Below are 22,010 nucleotides of genomic sequence, written 5' to 3' on the forward strand. Positions count from 1 at the left end.
ACTAACTTTTCAAAACATACCATTTTAAAAAATTTATTTATTTTTTATTTTATTTTTATATTCCCCTTACAATTATAACCCCTTATTTTGATCCCAAGTCCTCCTTTCCCTGCCTCCCTACCCCCCATAGAGTATCTCTGGTTCATCGCTGTTTGTTGATTGTGGTATTTTCTTTCTTATAGTTATTCTTTTTCCTGGTCCCTTATTTAAGTTTTCTAGATTCCTGCTATGAGTGAGACCATCCAGTATTTTTCTTTTTCTTTCTGGCTTATTTCACTGAGCATGATCCCTTCCAGCTCCATAAATGTTGCTGCAAATTGCAAGTGTTTATCTTTTTTGAATGCTGAGTAATATTCCATGGTGTATATGTAATGTACCACATCTTCTTGATCCAGTCATCTATTTTGGGGCATTTGGGTTGTTTCCAAAGCTTAGCTATTGTAAACAGTGCTGCTATAAACATAGGGGTGCAGGTGCTCTTTGGAATTGATGTTTCTGTGTCCTTTCTGTAAATACCTAGCAGTGGAATTGCTGGATCATATGGAAGCTCTATGTTTAGTAGATCAAGAAATCTCCACACAGCTCTCCATAGTGGTTGGACCAGTTTGCACTCCCACCAACAGTGCAGGAGAGTTCCTTTTTTTAGTTTTTTTAATATGTGCCATTCTCACTGGTGTGAGATGGTATCTCATTGTGATTTTGATTTGCATTTCCCTGATTACAAGTGATGTTGAACATTTTTTCATATGCCTGTTGGCCATTTGCATTTCCTCTTCAGAGAAGTTTCTTTTTAGCTCTTCTGCCCATTTTTTGACTGGGTTATTTTCTTTGTTGTTGTTGAGTCTCATCAGCTCTTTGCAGATTTTTGTGATCAGTCCTTTATCATTAGTGTTGGGTGCAAAAATGTTCTCCCGGTCAGTGGGGTTTCTCTTTGTTTTTGTTATTGTCTCTTTTGCTGTGCAGAAGCTCTTTAATTTGATGTAGTCCCAGCTGTTTATCTTTGCCTTCACTATCACTGCTTTGGGTGATGTATCTGTAAAGATGTCTTTGAGGTGCATATCATGTAGTGGTTCACCTATATTTCCTTCTATGTATTTTATGAAAACATACCATTTTGTATCTTTCAGTTTTGAAGTACATCTCTTGTTTTTTTGGGGCTCAGGGCAGGCTGCGCCCCAAAATGTCAAAGTGGCAAATTTATTGTTTTGAATAAAAACTGTTTGGAAAAAAGCCAAAGCCAGAATTTTTTCTGAAATAAATCTTCTTTGTCACAATAGATACTTCCCTTATCCCAAGAGGGAAGGAAACATCTTTTATTATCACAGATAAGGAATGCAGGAATTATTTAGCTTGTGTAAATAATCTCTTGTTTAGCTCACTAACCTAAAAACTTCTTTGCCCTGTCATTTCTCCCAGATTTATTGCTTATCTAGCTAAAAGACATAAAAGCAGCCTATGTCGGTCATTTCTTTGAACCTCCTTATGACAGTTCTATATGTAGAAATTATTTTTTTCTCCCATTAATCTGCCCTTTATTTACTGGGTTGTTTCAGCTAAGAACCCAGAAGGGTTAAGAACACAGCTTTTTAAAAATTATATCTATTTGAGAAAGTCCTCAAGACTTAAAGCTTTTCCAGAGATGACAGTTTCCAACAGAGCATGTAGTTTGAATTTGCAGTATTGCTAGTTATCACATCATCAATCTATAGGCTGCATAAAACCTTGAGATTAAAATCCAAGTACTAGTATAATAGCCAAGTTAGGGAAATAACCAGTAAGTCCTAAATGAAACAGGCTCCAAGTGAAAATTTTTCTCAAGTCTTTTTAGATCATAAGTCATTCCATATTATTCATATCTTCCTGTGAAGTCCTTCAGTAGCTCCTGCAGTGACTAAAGTACACACACATAGATTTAAAAATATTCTTTCATTGTTTCTAATGTTAGTGTTTAATTTTTACTTCTAAACCTTAAATACGTCTGGATTTTATTTTGATATGAGTTAGGGATGCAGTTTTCCAGGTGGCTAGTCTTTTCTTCCAGTACTATATTCTGAATTTAAATGTAGAGAATTGAAAGTTGCTTGCAATATTATTTCTTAGTATTAACTTCTCGTATAATATAGAATCTAGAATAAACTACTGACCATATGAAATGCAAATTCTTTTATTTATGAAATAATTACTGAGTTAAGTGCTTGAGTACCAAAGATAAGCTGTTGTGCAGAGAAGGCTCTAACCCTGATCTTTAGTTACATACAGTCTGATAGATTTATTATCCTGTGAGTGTGTTTTAACTTCCTACAGCTTTATTTATATTTTCTCCCTAACCTCTTATCTTGGGAACTTTCAAGTATTGGGTTGTTGGAAAAGTCATGACATATTTTTTCTATTTGCATAGAAAATATGAAAGAATAGTAAGTATAGTGAATACTTGTCATACTGTGTGTGCTCTCTGTTCCCTCCCTGCTTCTTTCTCTGTGGTATGTACTATGTGAAAGTAAGTTGTAGACCTAAGATTTTAGTATTTGGTGTTTGAATTGATTATTATTTAGAGTACAAAATTGTAATTTTCTTGCTTTATTACTGTCAGTTTTTCCAGATCTGTGAGAAAGGGGAATTATAGCTACTTTTAAAAAAATTACTGGCGTATTTTCCTAATAGATATGTGCTAAGTGCATGAGTGAGTACTTCAGTCATTGGGGGAGCTACTGAAGGACTTCACAGAAAGATATGAATAATATGAAATGATTTATGTTATAAAAAGACTTGAGAAAAGTTTTCACTTGGACCCTGCTTCATTTAGGACTTATAACCCAATTCAAGTCAATTTACACAAAAAGGAGAATTTATCCTGCACCCTGAAACCTAGTGAATTATTTAAAGAACCAACTACACAAAAAGCTCATCTAAGACTTCAGGAATATATAAAAACAAGGCTGCTGTAGGTGTCACTAATAGTTTTAGTCTTTGTTTCACTTTATGCTTTTATCAGTTCCAGTTTGCTCATGGACCAATTAAATGTGGTTTGGGGGTAGGGTTTATAAGAATATGATTTCTTCCTAGATATCCATGTAGATTGAGTTAACTACATTGTCAACAGAAAGAGATGTGAATCCTTGGAGTGGTGTCCAGTGTAGATAGTGGATTTGAGAGATACTAAGTAGTACAGTCAACAGAATTTGTTCAGGGGAAGGAGAATTGGAGTGATGCTTGTTTCTGTCTTGAGCTAACTGCTGTTTTCGTGATGCTGTTAATCAAATGAAGAAAATATAAGAAAAATGTTTGGAATGGGAAAATGATGAGTTTGGTTTTAAAGGTATTAGGTCAGAGATACCTGGTGGTGGGGGGGGTTTTTGATATAGACATCTGAATCTTGGAAGAAAGGTCTAAGTTTGAGTGCCTAAGAAAAAGTCTAGCCAAAGTCTAGCCTGTGGTGGTGAATAAAATAGTTTGAGTGTGTAAAATGAAAAGAGAACTGGAGGGAAGCTGGTATTCAGCACATGGACAGAGAAAAGGGAGTATGAAATAAATTACTAGACCAATTGGGAAGGTAGGAAGAATACAGTATCATAGGATCAGAAAGAGTTTTTTTTTAATCCAGGAGGGATATAACACTTAAGGATTGGAAATAGCATGTGGATTTGACCATTAGGAGATAATTGATGATCTTAATGAGAGTAGTTCCAGTGGGAAGTTGGGAACCAAATTGCATTAGTTCAAAGGATTAATAATTGGGAGGTGAAGTAGAAACAAACTAGTTTAGACTTTTTCCCTAGGAGTTTGTGTGGGAAATGTAAATTGGGACAATAGAAAGAAGTGCAGGGTTGGGAGTTTGGGTTATTTTGTATTTTTGGAATGGGAAAGACTTGAGCATATAGTTAAATAGTTATATAGTTAAATAGTTTTATGATTTTGAACAATTAAATAGTTTTAAAATTTATTCTAACTTGGATAACTTTTTTGTTTATATTTTAGTTTTTACCATAGTAAATAAATATTGACTTCTGTAAGTGTTTAATAGTGTTAGTGTGGAAAAATTGGGACTCTTGCGACCAGAGAGCTGGGTTTAATCTCAACTACTCATAATAATCTCTAAAATAATTGTAATTGCCACTTTCGCATTCCCTTCTATCACTCACTGTGTTAGCATGCCCTTAAAAAAAAAGCTATCACTAATCCTCACCACAAATTAATATCCAAGGTGAGTATTAAGTTGTTTTATACATAAGAAAAAAACCCAAACACCTGAGAATTTACTTCCCAGGAACACATAGATTTTCAGTGATCTTGCTATTATTCCAACACAGATTTGTCTGATACTGAAAGTGCTACACTTTTTTTTTTCTAGATCACATTTCCTTCTAATCTCAAATATTTTCTTAAGTTTTAGGTCCCTGTTTTCTTATTTGTTTGATAGGGATAGTCATATCTGTCACACCTTTAATGAGTGTTAATTGAATACTGCTGTAACATTATTTTGTTTGAAAAAAATATATATATTTGGTTAAATACCAGACAGACCTTATAAATGTGCTCATTTTTAGCACTATCGTTTGTCTAAACAGTATTTTACTTTTTAAGGTGGTGGTATCATGGATACAGAAATGTCTGAAGATATAGACCACAACTTAACTCCTACCCTTGACAGCATGTCTTATGGAATGCCGAATCAAACAGGATCTGAAAATTCATTGCTGGATGAAGATGATTATTTTTTGAACTCTGGGGATCTTGCAGGAATTCCAGTCGTTGATAGTGACAATGAGGATGAACAGGATTTTAGTTCAAAGGACAATCTTGTTTCTTCAATTCATACTGATGATAGCTTGGAAGTAGAGAGAAGAGTCACACACCATGAATCAGACAATGAAAATGAAATACAGATTCAAAATAAGTTAAAAAAAGACTTTCCCAAACAGTTTGATCAGGTGTCTGTCTTTAAATCAATACGGAAAGATTTTAGCCTAGTAAGAGAAAACAGCAAAGAGACATTTTCTGGAAAGGAGAAAAATAGAGACATAACTTATGAATGTGAAAAACGGTTGGATAAACCCCATAAAGAGTTGGATTCAAGGTTGAAAAGCAGTTTTTTTGATAAAGCAGGTAATAATTGTTGGAATAGAGCCATAAACATAATAAATAACAAAGTATCAACAGTAATATAACTTTTATTACTTCTGATGCTAAGCCAAGTATGAACAGTTAAATTTATTGTAAGTTTGTCATTTTTCTTTTATCCTTGTTCTTTGCAGAGTGACTGAATTTCTCCCAGTAACTTTTGGTAATGATAGAAATGGTTGAAAAATAGATCTAAACCTCATTTCTCCCTCCCCTGGTTGCTATATTTTGATGAGGAGGCAAGATACTCAGATCATTTTCTTTGGTTGAACTTTGGAACTTGAAGTTGGATTTAACTTCTTTGTGCTGTAAGCACTAATTCAAACTGCTGTCCCACAATTAGTCCAAATTAGGGAGAGTTTTTCTTTTTGATAATATTTATTTTATGTTTTAGAAATTCTTGAGGCTCCTCTTCAGCTTCTTTGCCCAGGATATTCTCTACTTTAACTCCAGTTCCATTCTTGAATATATCTCATATTTTCTTACTTCTGTACCTTCCTTTCTTCTTGCTGTTTCATTGCCTGCATGTCATTTTCTTTGTATATGTTCCTGTAAAAGTACTTCTTAACACAGCAGAGCCTAACTCATAAACTTCTACTCTGTAGTCATCCCTAACCTTTCTACATCAAGAATGAATTGTTTCTTTATATTTCCATAACAGTGTGTTCATGCTTCATTATTTATAGTACTTACCAACATAGTATTATGGTTTTGTATTTGTTTTGCTTTAACTACCAGTGTAGGAGAGCCAGATTGTATCTTATTCATCTTTGTTTTCTTGGGCCCAACCCGGGCACAGCGAAAATAGTAATGTTTTGATAAATGTTCAGTAGGTGTGAAGGAAAGCAAGATATATAGAGCCTTATGTTCTTCTGGCAACGCTAGGAAAAATATGGTATACAAAGAACAAATCAGCATTGTTAAAAGTAGCAATTTAAGTATCATGTACAAGGCTGTACTGGGTATACTAAAATTTTTAATATCCCCATAGGGAATATTGATTATTATGAGGGTACTTATCCTCAAGGAACATAATGTCTAGTAAGAGAAGAGACAAGTTAAGTAATGAAGTGTCAGTGACCAGTTGAATAGCGTAAGATTTAATTTTTAATTAAAATAGTCTAAGTTTGTTCTAAGGCAGTACAAGATTTCTTTCAAATAGCAAACAGTATGTTTTAGGGTTTCTTAGAAAGATGATTTTCATTGGACAAAGGAAGTTTTTATAGAGGAAAGGTAAATTTTTAATTGAGCTGAGTTTAGAAATTCAACTTTAAGATAGGTGGAAGGGAACTGGCATGTTACAAGCAAAAATGGGAAAGAACAAATACAAGTTGTTTTCAGAGCATAGTAAATAAAGTTTTACCACTTTATTTAGGTTTGAACTAGGAAAAAGTGTGAGGTGAGGCTAAATGTTAGGTGGGGCCAGATCGTTTACTTTGAGTGAAACTAACTTTTGGGTGCTTTTTGTTGGGGGGAACCCAGTTCACTCTAATAAGCATCATTGTTGGAAAAGAGAGGTGATTACCAAATAATAGCATTTTAGGTCATTCTTTATAAGATTTGTTATTCATATACATGTGTTTGTTTTGTTTTTTTTTTCTTTCAATAGCTAATCAAGTTGAAGAAACATTACATACCCATTTACCACAAACCCCAGAAACAAACTTTAGGGTAAGTTTTCAGTGTGTATGTAGATTACTGTAACTGTGGCAAGTGTCAAAGTTTTCTTTATGTCACTTTCTAAAATGTACCTATATGTGTTAGGTAGAGTGCTGATTTTTCTTTTTTTCAATTTGCTTTATTATTTGAGTAAGGACATCTTTGGAGATATTTTAAGAAGCTTCAGCTCTTAGAGTCTTTGTGTTTGATATTTAGACATATATCACATTTACTTTTAGGTATAGGTACTCTAATGACTGTCCATAGAGTTCTTCATTTCCAATGAGCTTTTCTTTGGGTGTTAAACCTGAAGAGGAATAATTTTTAAATTTGAATATTTATTAATCCTTTATATTGTGTTTTAGGATTCCAGCTATCCATTTGCCAATAAAGAATCCATTGGTTCGGAACTGGGAAATTCCTTTGCATCAAATATTAGAATTAAAGAAGAACCTTTGGATGATGAGTATGACAAAGCAATGGCACCACAGCAGGGACTACTAGACAAAATTAAAGATGAACCTGACAATGCTCAAGTAAACATTTCACCTTTTTTCCCCCCCTTCTTTTCATTTCACACCTGAGTTAGTCACTGAGAGTAAGTTCTTGTTTAAGAAGTGAAGTAGTTTTGTTGACACGGTGAGGGGAGACTCTTAATAATGACGATTGAGACTATTTGAATTATCTTGTGAGCATAATGCTAAGGAATCAACAGGAGTTATATGAATCTTCCTCAGTCGTAAGATTTTCATCCACTTTGTTTCTTAATACCACTGTTGTGATTTTCACAATGCACTTCCATGCAGGACTTAGGGAGAGTATGAATTTGCAAGGATTTAAGATTGATATCACAGACAGGACTGAAAGTTTAATGGTACTTTATGCATTTATGGTGTGATTATGTTATAATAAAATAATAAATCTTTGGCACAGTTACTGCGAATGACGTACAGACTATTTATGGATTTAACTTTTTCAGGAGAGCTTACTGGACAGGTTATCTTTGGACAGGTTATTTGTTTGAAGAACCAGATTTATGAGTAGAATGTAAAGGAAGCTTTAATGGAGGTTCCAAGTTTGAGATCTGAGAATAATAAGGGTAAGGAGAGAGTTCTGCTCTTTCAAGGTTGCTCTGGAGGTAAAAGTCATAGAGATTCTATAACTGTGAATTTTGAAGTCAGTGAGGTTATCTATGTAGTAATGGCATTGTAGTGGTTGTAACAGAAGAAAAAAGTTATATCAGATGTGTAATCACTCTGTGATGTAGGAAGGGAACCACAGAATAAATACACAATAGCAGCAATTATTTGAGGGTGGTCTGCATTTTATGCAGATGTCGTGAATTCAGAGGCTGACAAGTAAAGAAAGCATGGATTAGCTATTTCTCAGAAATTACATTTGATCTGGAGAATCCTTTCCTTTTCCTATTTTTCTATTCTAATAGGGAGATTGAGAACGTGAAGCTTCAGTGGAAGAGGATTTTTCATTTGGTTGTCTCTTGAGCAGGGTTTCTTAAACTCTGTATTATGGACATTTTGGGTCAGATAATGTTTTGTTGTAGAGTGCTGGCCTCTGTATTATAGGATTTTTAGCAGCATCCTTGGCCTCTGCTAGATAACCGTGAGAACCCCACTACGACCTCCCCTCGCAATCCTCCTCAGACCAACACACACAGTTTCCAGACACTGCCAAACGTGGGGAGAAAAATTGTCTGCAATGGAAAACCATTGTTTTAAAGAGGTGGAAGAACAGGTGATTTACAGATGTAGGTGATTTGTATGACTCACGTTGATTTTCATTGAAGAATTCCATGGTGCCCAATGAAAGGTATAGAGTAGTGTCATTAAAACTATAGGAATTGGATGGATATGAGTACAGTAACAGCAAAGAAGATGACAGTACAGAAGAAGAATATGAAAATATTTGAATAGAAAGTAGATTGAAAGAATGGAAATAGAAAGCAGAGTAAAATGGAGATCCTAGATATCTGAACTAGAGATAGGGCAGATCTTGCCTATTTCTATGACCCAGTGTGGATTTGGGAAATTCATAAGAAATCACAATGCTGCCAGGGTTCCAAAGATGTCTCTTCATCTCTGTACATGATTCAGTGACACTTTCCTAGGGATGTAAAGGCAGTTTTAGCAAAGCTCAAATACATTGGAGGAAGAGGGCATCATAAAGCATTATTAGTATTACTGTTTTGAAGGTAATCAGATGTTCTGGTGGCTTCTGAACCTCTGGAGGTCACAAATACAAGCACAAATAGGAGAATACAAATAGGATGGAGCTGTCAGGAGACAGAAACCCCTACATTTTTATATACTATTGAAATAATGTATTATAAAATGGTGAACATGAAGTTTCATCATGATTATGGGGAAGCGCTTCCCCTAAGGTTCACCACCTGTTTGATTTGGCTCTTGAGAACCAAGCAAAAATGTATATGATCTTGGGATTAGGGTCCAGGAGCATCTTTTACCTGGACCCCAACAATAAGACTGTCCTAACTATTATTTGAGTGGGTAAAGCTAGGTTTTTCCCCCTCTCTTAATAAGCTACACAAATCCTATAATATCAGACCATTGATAATTCTTTTAGAACTCCTTTAGGAGATCTCATTTAAACTATATATGTGTGCTTTTTTGTTTCCCTTTCCTCCGTCACCTCTCCCTTCACCACACCTTCTTTATTGTCATGTTCTTTAAGGTATTTTACCCCCATGACCATTGGAAAGCTATATCCCTTGCTGTTCAATACTGCATAATACTTTATCAACTTATCCATTTCCCATGGACTAGAAAAGGGAGCGCCAATGTATCTTCTTAGTTTCTAAACCAGTACAGTTAATCCAAATAATTACATACTGATATATTTGACAATGTGGTCAGTTGTTACTTTTGGCCATTAATTACTAAGATTTTCGCAAGGTTTAATAAGATAGTTTTAGATCATGGCACCTTGTCAAAACGTTCCTTGGCTTTTCTCTTTGCTTGTAGTTTTGCTTTCAGCTCACTTTCCAATTCTCCCTTTTATACAGTTCATTTTGGTCTTAATTTCTTTACTTTCCCACATGGGAAATGTGTTAATGGATATGTATTTGTATATATGTATATGTATTTAGCTTCTTCTCTCCATTTGCTCTTGATTATTTTTTCTAGTATGATTTTCTGGCTTGGTTAGTTGTTACCCTCCTGCCTCTGTTGCTGGCCGAACATCATTTGGCCTCCCAGTTTCATTTCTTCATTCAAATCCCATTGCATGTTACTATAATATTTTACTATAATATTTTATACAGTATTTTTACAGTTACGGATGCTTTCATGTGTGTTATGTTGTTTTATCCTCCAAAAAAGAATCATATTAGATGAAATGAACTCTACCTGTAGATGAGAAACTGAGATTCACAGAGGTTAAGTTACTCAAGTTCATTTGACCAGAAAGGAGCCAATCTGGGGCAATAATAATTTTAATCTACCAATATTTCTGTAAGTAAAAGTTGTTTTAAAAGTGTCTACAGAATATTTTAAAATAGAAACTGTAAAGAGCCAGAAACTTAATTTTTTCCTTTTATCCTTTTCTATAGGTTCTAAAAGCTGTAGATTCAGTAACTTATATTAAAACCATACTTTTTTTTCTTTTTTACGCATAATAACAGAAGAAGAGCTAATTTATACTCTCATTTAAACAGATAGAATAGGGTAGTATCATGTAACCATCCTGGACTGGGTAAGTTCATTGTCAGTTTTTACAGTAGATAAGAGAATTTGGAGCCTTTGGTAGATTTCACAGTCCTTTAATGCTGAGACAAAGGACCAGATACACAGCAGGCAGACAGTGCAAGAGAAACTCCCAATGCTGAGAGAAGCAGAACAACTGCCTAGCCCCCTTTACATTGTTAAAAGCCCATAGCGTACAAGTGATACAGGGTTGCAAATGCAAGGCCCATCTGTTGTTTGCTAGACATCTGGTAGAACATAGCATTTCAAGATATGGGCTTTTTGCTGTGTGAAAGGTGAAAAATAGCCTGATTCACACATTTTTTTTACAGATGGGAAAGCAAATTAAGTAATCATCACAAATAACATGGTCTTGGAAAGTAAAATTTTGGGGTTTCATTTATGTAATGTTTTTGGCTATGTCGAGTTAACTTGCCTACGTAACTGAGTTTTTCATTTCTACAATACTCTCGGGCCTCCCTGGTGGCGCAGGGGTTAATGTCTCAGCGCTATCAAGCTATCTCCAGCTATCAAGCTATCAAGCTATGCAGTATGAGTTTGATCCCCGGCCAGGGATCTAACCCACGTGGTACTGCAGACTTCTCCTGTCTCGCCTGCTGCTCCCTTCAGCAATGTATTTAAGTAGATATGCGTGTTCTGCTCCCCACTTTGTCTCTGGTGAATCCTCTCACCCTTCCCCACGCCTCTGACCTACACCCCAGTTCTTGTATGCATAAGTAAATAAAATCTTTAAAAAACAATACTCTCTTGGAATATGGATCAGATCTTCCATTATGATAAACAAAGAGAAGGTAGATATATTGGTAAACCATTTTGTTTTTCTCTGCCTTTCTATTTCTGAAAGCTTTGGGTCATTAGATTTTTTATTTTTCAATTTATTAATCTTTGATTTGTTATTAAATATTTTTAAAATTAGTCATTGTGAGGAATATACTAACTAAACATGATTCTTCCTTGAAGGTGTTGGTTGTATAAGCAGAGTATTCAAGATATCTACTTATTTTACTACATTTTATAAGTAATATACATTTGAGCTTGAGGATTAGCTGTCACAGACAATGAGAAAGAGCTGACTGGGACCATTAAAGTATGCCAACGAATGTTGTTTTTCTTGGAGTTTTCTGAGATTCAACAAGTATTTTTTATTCAAAACTTAATGTAATGTACTATATATAGAAATGTCAGGATTGAGGCATTATTATAAAGTCTTTTAATACATATATTTCATCAGTAGGTCAAATAAGATAGATATGTATGGTGCCAATAGCCGTCTTCTCTCATTCACTGTGCTTTTCTTATGATAGTGTCTAAGCATGGTAAGGAAATACCTACTTCAGATCAATAGCAGTCATTGAATTTTAAAATAAAATGATGGAAATCTTCTGTTAATAATTACTAGTAGAATACAAGTTACTCATGTCAGCGTTATTTCCTCTTGTTGGATTTTTGATCCAATACACATTAATGAAGTTAATGTAAAATTACCTATAATAACTAAAAAATACTGTGTCGTTGAAAAAAATTTTTAATGTAAGATATCAGTAATTTCTAAATTAAGATTTAGTTTTGATACAGTTTTGATGAAAATATCAGTGGACTCTGAAGTTTTGAAGAGTTAAGTGTATACACATTGCCATATATATTACAAAAATGGAGAAGTTGATAGCGGCAAACTTTCTAGTCGCTAGATAGTCCACAGTTATTTTCATTAGGAACGTATGATATCAGAAGATTAGATTAGTACAACTGATAATGGTACAGAATAGATTGCCAAAAAGAGACAGTTAAAAAAAATTTGATGTATTTACTAGCTGATATATTACATTTGCTAGCTGTTCAGTGAAAGAAGAAAAAAATGGCCATTGTACAGCAAAGTAAATAAATTGCACATGAATTAAAGCAAGATTGGCAAATTAACAATGGGACAAATCCAGCCTGCTCCAGTAATTTTTCTGTTCTGTTATTCTGCACACTGTTTTTGTAAGTAAATGTACAAATGTAAGTGTTCATACTATTGGTGGGTGCTTTTGTTCTATCAGGGCAGAGTTAAGACATTTGTACTGGTATAACCAGTACAGTAAAAATATTTACTACCTGGTCCTTTGCAGATAAGGTTTGTTAATCTCTTCATTAAAGGTACAGCATTTTAAACAATGAAACCATTTTCTTAGTATTCTATTATAGAAATAGAACTTTATTAAAGATAGAAGGAATCACAAAAGTAAAAAATAATCACAGAGTGTTGACATTAAAAACAAACTACAGTACAGAAAAAAATTAATTCAAAATATGTACTTAGCAAATGTGGATAACATGCTGCAGAGGGTTAACACTGTTAAATTATAATGTGTCTTCTCTGTAAATGTATGTGAAAAACAGAATTGCAAATGGAAACAGTGGGAAAGACTTTTAAATGTCTTTCTCAAACTGTATTATGAATATAATTAAGTTTTTTTAAACCATTCTGTCATTACATATAAAGAACCTTTACTGTGTAACTTTTTACCTAGTATAGTAATTCCACTTTAAGTATCCTTTCCTTAGGAGAGTATCCCAAATATGAGAGTGAGTATTCATGAAAACATGCATCATGGTCATGCCAAACATCTGGAAGCAAGTGGACCAATATTATGTAAACTCACTGCCATGCAGGGCTATAAAATTGGAACCTGAAGCCTATGGAAAAATCAATAATACTGTTCCTGTATTTATCAATTTGAAGTTTTGATATTTTGTTCATAGATTTTTGATTTTTAAAAATATTGCATTAAAATACCATTTGTCTTGATTACTGAGACTTCATGCCTTAATTTTGTGTCTGAGGCAGGTGTCGTACTCCTTTCTCCCCAGTTTGATCCCTGTATAATTTGATATATTGATTAAATACATATCAGTATATCTCAAACTTGTGTAATGTACAGCCACCTCTTGACATAACAAAGGGTATGCTGGGAATGCTCAAGAACTCCTAGGATAAGAAATCTTGTAAGATATTGTGATAAATTAAAACAGAAATTTAATATATTACTGAGGGGTTTTACAGTGTAACAATATAATTGTAAAGGCAAACAACAGCACTGAAAACTGGTAATATCGCTCAGTTTATATCATGGTTATTCATGACTTAAAGTAATGTTTACATTCCCTAATAAAATCATTGACATAGAAACCATCAAAAAAAAGAAAAGAAAAGAAAAGAAACCGTCTAAAATATGTTCCTTTAGAATTCTCACAATCCCTAGCGTAGCTCTGTAGACCTTTAGGGTAACCAAGATCAGGGATTATTGGATGCCAATTTTAAAAAGAATTGTTATGTAGTCACTCGAAGTGATTTTGGAGTAGTATGTAATAATATGCAAATGTTCAGTTAAATCAAGTAATTAAACTATGAGAGTGGTATGGTCGGTATAATTGCAACCGTGTAAAGAAATGAAACCTATAAATATAGGAGGGGAAAAGACTGGAAAGAAATATACTAAAAGAAAGATAGTGGTTGTTTTGGGGTGATGGAATATGATTAGATTTTTTTCCCTTTGTTTCTAATTGTCTGCACTTCGTATAGTGAGTGTGTATTACTTTTATAATAAACAGCTATTTAAAATACAGTATAAGAATTTTCAAATGTAATTTATAAATATATGGTGTCACTACAGGCTAATTAGATAGCTACTTTCTTTTTTTTGCCTCCAACTCTCAATATATGTGTTATACTCTATTGTAATCGTTGTTTGTTTGCTATTCTTTCTTACTAATGTTAATGTAGTAAACATTTTTCACCCCTATATAGCAATGGTAAATTGTCTTCAGTGTATATATTTATTTATATGCACTGTATTTATTCTTTTCTCTACATATTTATTTACTTATTTTCTCTTTTAAAGGAGTATAGTCATGGCCAACAGCAAAAAACTCAAGAAGGGGAACTGAAAATTAGTGCTGTATTTTCAGTCAGTGGCAGTCCTCTTGGTAAGAAACAGAACTGAATAAATGAATCATGTTTATTCTGACCAGTATGAATGAGAGGAAGTATCTATTTGTATAGTAAATGAGGCATTTTCTCTGCCCATTCAGAATGGCCTTAATTACATACTGTATAATTAGTGTTGGTTTTCAAGGCTAGTTATAGGAGAGGGAAAAAAAATACAAACTTAAAATTTATGGTAAAAAGTAAAACATTTCTTCTTTCAATTTTTTTTTTAAGCTCCACAGTTGACTACTGGCTTTCAGCCTTCACTGGCGTCATCTGGCATGAATAAAATGCTTCCTTCAGTTCCAGCCACAGCTGTTCGAGTTTCCTGTTCTGGTTGTAAAAAAATCCTCCAGAAGGGCCAAACTGCTTATCAGAGGAAAGGGTCTACTCAGCTCTTCTGCTCCACACTGTGCCTCACTGGATACACAGTCCCTCCTGCTCGCCCACCGCCTCCTCCCACCAAGAAAACTTGTTCAAGTTGCTCAAAGTATAACAGAACTCTAAATTACCTTTGTTTCTTTTCATTTAATACTTTATTCTTATCTATTGTTTATTTTTTACATTTCCTTTTTTTTTGAATATCATTTTAGTTAGTACCAACATGTTGCTGCTTGATTCACTTTTTCTGGATGCTAGTTGCTCAGTTTATTCTTAGCGTTAATGTGCCTTTTATTAACAGATGTTTTTAAAATCAACTTTCGTATTTGTTGAGAGATGTTTTATAAATAGCAAAATGATACCATTTAGGGGTATTATATGACTACTCTATTTTATCTTGTAACTATAGGCAATAGATACTTAAATCCAACCAGTATTTAATGTTATATTTCCTAACATGTAATTGGAATTTTTTTTTAATTTTTTTTTTTAATAGAGGCATGTTTTTTTTATTTTATTTATTTATTTGTTTGTTTGGTTTATACATGCACTGGGTACAGTCAGAAGCGCGGGAGGGTGAGAGAATTCACCAGAGCCAGAGCGGGGAGCAGAGCAGGCAGAAGGACCGAAGTACACTGCTGAGGGGAGCAGCGGGCGGCAGGAGAGGTCTGCGCGCCATGTGGGACCCTCCTCTGGTGGCCGGGGAGCAGCCGGGGATCGAACCGGCGCTGCAGAGGCTGCGGGCAGCTTCGCAACCCAGCGCTCAACTGCTGCACCACCGGGGAGGCCCGTAATTGGAATTTATTTAATAGTTTTCTTCTCAATCTTAAGTATGTTCCAGTGTACATAATACCTCTGAACTATCTTAGAAGTTCCATTTCAGTATTTAAAACTCTGAAAGTGCTTAATAACAACAGAAGTTTGACTGGCCTTCAGGTCATCTTGATATATTTGAGTAACGTGAATTATTTTTGGCTAATTTTGTAGATGATTGTTAGAGAACTGTCCAAGTAAATCAGAAAAAAAGATGAGTAATACTTTTTGTTCTGAAACACCTTGGTCTGTTATTAAGCCATTCAAACCTTCAATTATTTGTTTAGGTATTTATTTTGACAGTTCCTTCAATGGATACCACCCTTTCTCTGTCTGAAAGGGGAAAAGATACTCCCTCCTCTGGTTGAATTAAGAAAAGACATAGTTTAGATAAAAATTTTTTAAAAGAAATTAGAATATGTTTAAGTTCTTCTGGAAGTTAGTTCTGTGCGCAACCTTTATGTCTCAGGTTAAGTCAGCAGAAATGGACTTATGAATGTGCTCTTAAAAATAGGTACTTAATAGCCTCCATGGTGGTGCTGGGTTAAAGTCTTAGTGCTATAAAGCTATCAGCAGCCACTGCAACATGTGTTCAATCCCAGGCCAGGAGCTAATTGACATAGCGCAGCAGACCTCTCCTGTCTTGCCCCCTGCTCCTCTCAGCAGTATATTTCAGTAGATGCGCCTGTTCTACTCCGCACTCTGTCTCTGGAGAATCCTGTCACCCCCACACCTCACCTCTGGCCTGCACTCCAGTTCTTGTGTGCCTAAATAAATCTAAAATAGTTACTTAAGTATATGTCTAATTTCTATATTCTGGTATGTTTATTATCAGATTCTAAGAATAGATCAACTTGAAAATTATAATTTTCATGTTTTTTTCTCCCATTTTCTGTTTTATCATGAGTAATTTCACAGAATGACATCCCTTTATGCTTCTTTATTTAGTTCTTTAGGGAGCAGTACCTGCTAAAATTGCAGCACTATTTCTCCTTTCAAAATAATAGTCATAGATATTTCTTTCCAAGAGTACTAGTGAATATTAAAACAATCATAGAAAGGTTGTAGAAGTTTAAGAAGTGTTTCTTAATTCTTTCCATGTCATTCTTTTCATCTAAATTTATTACATCCTTTTGGGTCTGTGTTGTTTGCCTATATGTCATATCTTATTCCTGTATTGATCTTTAGTAGGTCAGTTATTCTTTAAGATTGCATTTCTTTTCATTTGTTATTTGGTCTCAACTATATATTTTTCACTTGTTCAACCTGTAAACCCTTGACTCTTTAACTGTTTCACCTCTTTATCTCTTACTCTTTTCTTTTGTCCCTTATTCTTTTCCATTCCTTACTTCTTTCTAATCTTTCCTTACCTGCTTGTTATCTCAACCTTTCCTGTCTTGTTTTCTGTCTTTTTTATTCTCCCCTTTCTCTTCCTTTCGGGGTACTTCTTTCTCAACCACGGATCTGTCTTATTTTTCCTTGTGTTCCATTTCACGTCCTAAACTACTCTTTCATCTCCTATTTACCACTTTCCCTTTCCTTCCCCTTTTTTCCCTCTCTTATTTACACACTCACTAACAGTTTGTACTAGTCTGGTTTATCTGATTATATAATTGGACTGTACCTTCAATATAATGAAATTATGTTCAAAGATATTAAAAGATTTGTTGGATCTCACTCACACAGCTAACTAATTTTGGCACATGTGTCCCTCCCCTACTTGTCTCCACTACACAAACAGGTTTAATTTATAAGTCAGTTCCTATAAGAAGAGTTTCATTTGAGTAGGCAAAGATAGAAGAGATTTCCTTCCTGATAGCTGCTACTGATTTTATACACCAGTAGAAATATACCAGCAACATTTAGGTTGAAAGAAACTCATTAGCTATTTGAAGTATTCTAGTTTTATTCTTTTATTAAACATATCTCTTAGCTTGAATTTTTACCTAAACTCTCAATATATTTTGGCTATTTTAATTTTTAGCTTTCTTTAGTATTAGGGACCTAATGATTTATCTGTAAAAAAAATCTATTTCAAATCCTACACAAAAGAGGTAATTTGTAGGGTAATTTTACTGTTACTGTTAGGTAATATTTCTATGCATAATGGTACTCACAGAAATTATTTCTTTTTCAGGATTTCTGTACCATTTCTGAATTTTAACTCCCTGGAGTAAGATTATTCCTCATTCTGTCCATAAATAAAATCTACTGCAGTAACATGTAGTGTGATGGACACTGCTCATACCCAGAGCAGTGAGAAGTGCCTAATTTTTATATTTCCTTGATCCAGGGCTCGCTAAGTCTTATCTCATTAACCTTCTAGAAGACTTCTTAAAGCTAAAATGTTTCTTCATTTCTCTTTCTATAATACATTATTCATTAATACATTATATATCATTTGTCTATTATTCCCAACATACTGTGAGCTTCTTGAGTGCATGCTTGTACCATATCTTGGCTCAGCTTTTAGCTAGTACATGCCTGTTCAATACATGCTCAGTAAATGCCCATAAAGGAAAAAATGCAAAAGCAGTGCATTCTGGATCTGTAGAAGATGAGGTATGGAGTTCAGCATTGTTTACTATTACCTTTTATTGAAGCAGATTATTTGTAATCTTTCCCAAAAGTACTGTATTAATATAATATGTTTAAGATGCAGAAATGAATATAGCACAGTTTATTTTCTATTATGTGTGAATGCACTCATGGAAGAGAGACAGCTTAAATTTCAACAAGTTTTTTTTAAAAAGATTTTTTTTATTTATGCATACAAGAACTGGGGTATAGGCCAGAGGTGTGGGGGGGTGAGAGGATTCACCAGAGACAGAGTGGGCAACAGAACAGGCAGATTGACTGGAATATACTGTTGAGGGGAGCAGTAGGCGAGTCAGGCGAGGTCTGCTGCGCCATGTGGGTAGCTACCTGGCCGGGGATTGAACCCATGCTGCAGTGGCTGCAGACAGCTTGGTAGGTTGTGTCCCAACCCCTTGCGCCACCAGGGAGGCCCTCAACAAGGTATTTTTAAGAAATTTTTTTTTAATGTCATACTGAAAAAACTATTTGGCAAACTATTATATAGAAAGACTTATTTAACAGTGGAATAAGGGGTGCAGCAGTGGGGAACCATAATTAATAGAGATGTAATCGCTATTATCTTTGATACTAATGTCTACAATTTAAATTATTTAGATAAGGAAGTGTTAGATTTTATATAACCGTGCTAGAATATACACTATCAATTGAAATGTATTTTTATAATTTCAAAAGATAGTGGTGTTAAATTTTTTCAAGTGTAATATTATTTGTGAAGAATACTTTGAAAATACAGAAGCACGTAAAGAAGGAAATTAAACTTTCTTACAGCCTCACCTGTTAGATAATGAATGGGAACTGATGGATGTATAGTCCTTTAATCTTAAACTCTAGTATACTAATTCTCACAATAGCTTATGAAGAAGGGGTACATAATGTATTAGTTCCATTTTATATAAAAAAATTAAGGATCAATGCAATTTATAGTGTATACAAGAAAATTCAGGCTTTCTGATTTAAATATTAATGCCCTTTTCTTACATATAGTTGCCTCTGTTTTGATTATTTTAGCTCACAAAAAAAAGAAAAAACTGAATTATATTTGGCTTATTTTATCTTTGTTATTTTTAGAGACATTTTAAATCCAAAGGATGTGATCAGTGCCCAGTTTGAAAATACCACCACTAGTAAAGACTTTTGCAGTCAATCATGTTTGTCAATGTACGAAATGAAAAGAAAACCTGTTGTTACCATAAATACCAATAGCATTTCAACCAAATGTAGTATGTGTCAGAAGAATGCTGTTGTAAGTTACCTTTTTAATTTTTTCCGGGGGTGGAGGGAGGCAAGAGGAATCTATTATTTTGTTCTTAAGCACAAATTTTGACTGTTATTTTTTAATTCCTAGATTCGACATGAAGTCAATTACCAGAATGTGGTACACAAACTTTGCAGTGATGCTTGCTTTTCTAAGTTTCGCTCTGCTAACAACCTCACCATGAACTGTTGTGAGAACTGTGGGGGTTATTGTTACAGTGGCTCTGGACAGTGCCATGTGCTTCAGATAGAGGGACAGTCTAAGAAGTTTTGTAGCTCAGCGTGTGTCACAGCATACAAGCAGGTACATCATCGTACTTAATCCCCCATGTTTTTTGTTCGTTTCAGGGGGATCTGAAGTTATTGGTGGAAATCATTTATGAAAATGTCATGAAAATATTATGATCATATTAGTTTAATATTTTGACATATAAATAGTATTACTCAAATAACTGCATGTTAAAACAACTCTTAAGAGTTTTACAAGTATTTTATATTTGTATACGCACATGAAATACATGCTTTTAAGATTGTGACTTATTTCAATGATTAATATTTTTGAAGAATATATTTTAAAAATGAGAAAAGCACAAAGAAGAAAAATAATACATCTCCCAGAGATACCCAGTTCCATCCTTTTGAAGTATAACCTTTAATCTTTGAAATACATTTTGATTTGCATATATAATGTTGCCATTAATTGTTCAATAGGTTTTGCCTTCATGAAATACAAAGAAATAAATGTGGTTATATATTATTTTGTGAATTGATGAAGTTTGTAGGATGAATTCTGTATCACTGATGTCTTAAATGCAGATTTATTTTACTAGATTTATATTTTGTTAGTAAATTTTGGACAAATAATAGATTTAAAAATTAATAAACCCCAAAAAAATTAAGTACTTCTCATTTTTTATTTTATCATGCCTCTCACAGGGCATTTGCTGATCATACTTTTTCTTAAACAGTGAATTTTTTTACAGTCTACCAAAATTGGTAAATTTAATAGTGTCAATTGGCAAGTTTCCTTTTAATTGTACATAAGACTTTGCATTGATTTTGGAATTTTAAGCATTATACAATAGTGTTTCCATTTTTTTTCTTGCTAATATACAAACATTAAGAAGGCTTATATTTACTGTTTAGAAACATCTTGTTTTTGCTCTCACAAATGGGGAAAAACAGTTATGTTCATTTCCTCATCTTGTCCAAAATACTTGTTTTCCTTTTATATCAAGTATTAAAAGTTACCTGGATCCAATGTTTTGAAAGTTGGTTCAGATTCTACAAGAGAAGGAGAATAGATTGAAGTATCTTAGTTTTTAATTTATTTAGTACTTTTGATTTAGCTAGTAACTATTAAAATTTTCACTTTTTAGTATGTATTGTGGTAGGGAAAGAACTTGAATTTAGATGTTAAAGCAGATCTTAATTGACAGATCTTTGATTCCCAGACTTTCTTTTTTAAAGATTTATCCACTCATAAACTGGGGTGCAGGTCAGAGGCGTGGGTGGGTGAGAGAATTCACCAGAGACAGAGCGGGGAGCAGAACAGGCTGACAGACCAAAGACACTGCTGAGGGGAGCACCGGGCGAGGCAGCAGAGGTCTCTGCACCACATGGGTTTCTCCCCTGCTGGCTGGGAATTGAACCTGTACTGCAGAGGCTGTGGATAACCTCACAGCGGGGTGCTCAACCTGCTGTGCCACGGGGAGGCCCTGATTCCCAGACATTCTATTCAAATAGAATTTTACCTTAGGGAAAGCAGTTAAACTCCCTGAGGCATTATCTGTAAAAGGATATTATATATTATGTCCCTGGGATGTTTTTAGAACTATATGCAAAGAAAGAATTCAAAGTACCTCATGTAGAACCTGACACATTGTAAGGTAGTCATTTCTGCTACTTTGTTTCTTAACTCGTTCAACGAACTTTAGATGTGACTCTTGTTTTGAGAAACTACATGTCTCCTGAAGGCTTAGACATAGAAATAAGATGCTGTGTTGGAGTATTGTGGAATACAATGGGGTACAGAGGAACCGTGGTCATTTCTACTACACAGAGAAAATTCATGACTTAACTCTTTCACATTAAGTTTGTATTCACTGTCTTGATGGGGAAGGAAAGAAGAAATAGGGTTGCAGTTAATAGAAGACTTTCCAGAATGCAGCAGTATGCTCACTTTAAAATCTATTTTAAAACCCACTCTTATATGGACAGTTAATCTACGATAAAGCAGCCAAGAGTTTACATTGGAGAAAGGAAGGTCTCTTCAACAAATGGTGTTGGGAAAACTGGACAGCCACATGCAAAAGAATGAAATTTAGACTGCTATCTCACACCATACACAAAAATTAACTCAAAATGGATTAAAGACTTGGATGTAAGACCTGAAACCATAAAATACATAGAAGAAAACATAGGCAACACACTCCACAACATTGGTATCAGGTATGTCTTTGGGGACTTGCCTCCAATAA

The 22,010-nt window shown here is 34.2% G+C and overlaps 1 protein-coding gene across 1 annotated transcript in view; it reads left to right on the forward strand.

Annotated features, from left to right (window-relative positions):
- ZMYM4 (zinc finger MYM-type containing 4) overlaps positions 1 to 22,010 on the forward strand; it is a gene marked incomplete at both ends in the record, with an annotated part of 118,485 nt that overhangs the window by 61,231 nt on the left and 35,244 nt on the right. The window contains 7 exon segments of the mRNA XM_084243439.1: positions 4,582 to 5,103; positions 6,728 to 6,789; positions 7,143 to 7,313; positions 14,399 to 14,483; positions 14,719 to 14,974; positions 19,345 to 19,519; positions 19,622 to 19,834. Of these exon segments, the coding sequence (XP_084099565.1) occupies positions 4,582 to 5,103; positions 6,728 to 6,789; positions 7,143 to 7,313; positions 14,399 to 14,483; positions 14,719 to 14,974; positions 19,345 to 19,519; positions 19,622 to 19,834 (1,484 nt within the window).

Source organism: Talpa europaea (genome assembly GCF_964194135.1).
Source record: "Talpa europaea genome assembly, chromosome: 9".
Taxonomy (NCBI): Eukaryota; Metazoa; Chordata; class Mammalia; order Eulipotyphla; family Talpidae; genus Talpa; species Talpa europaea.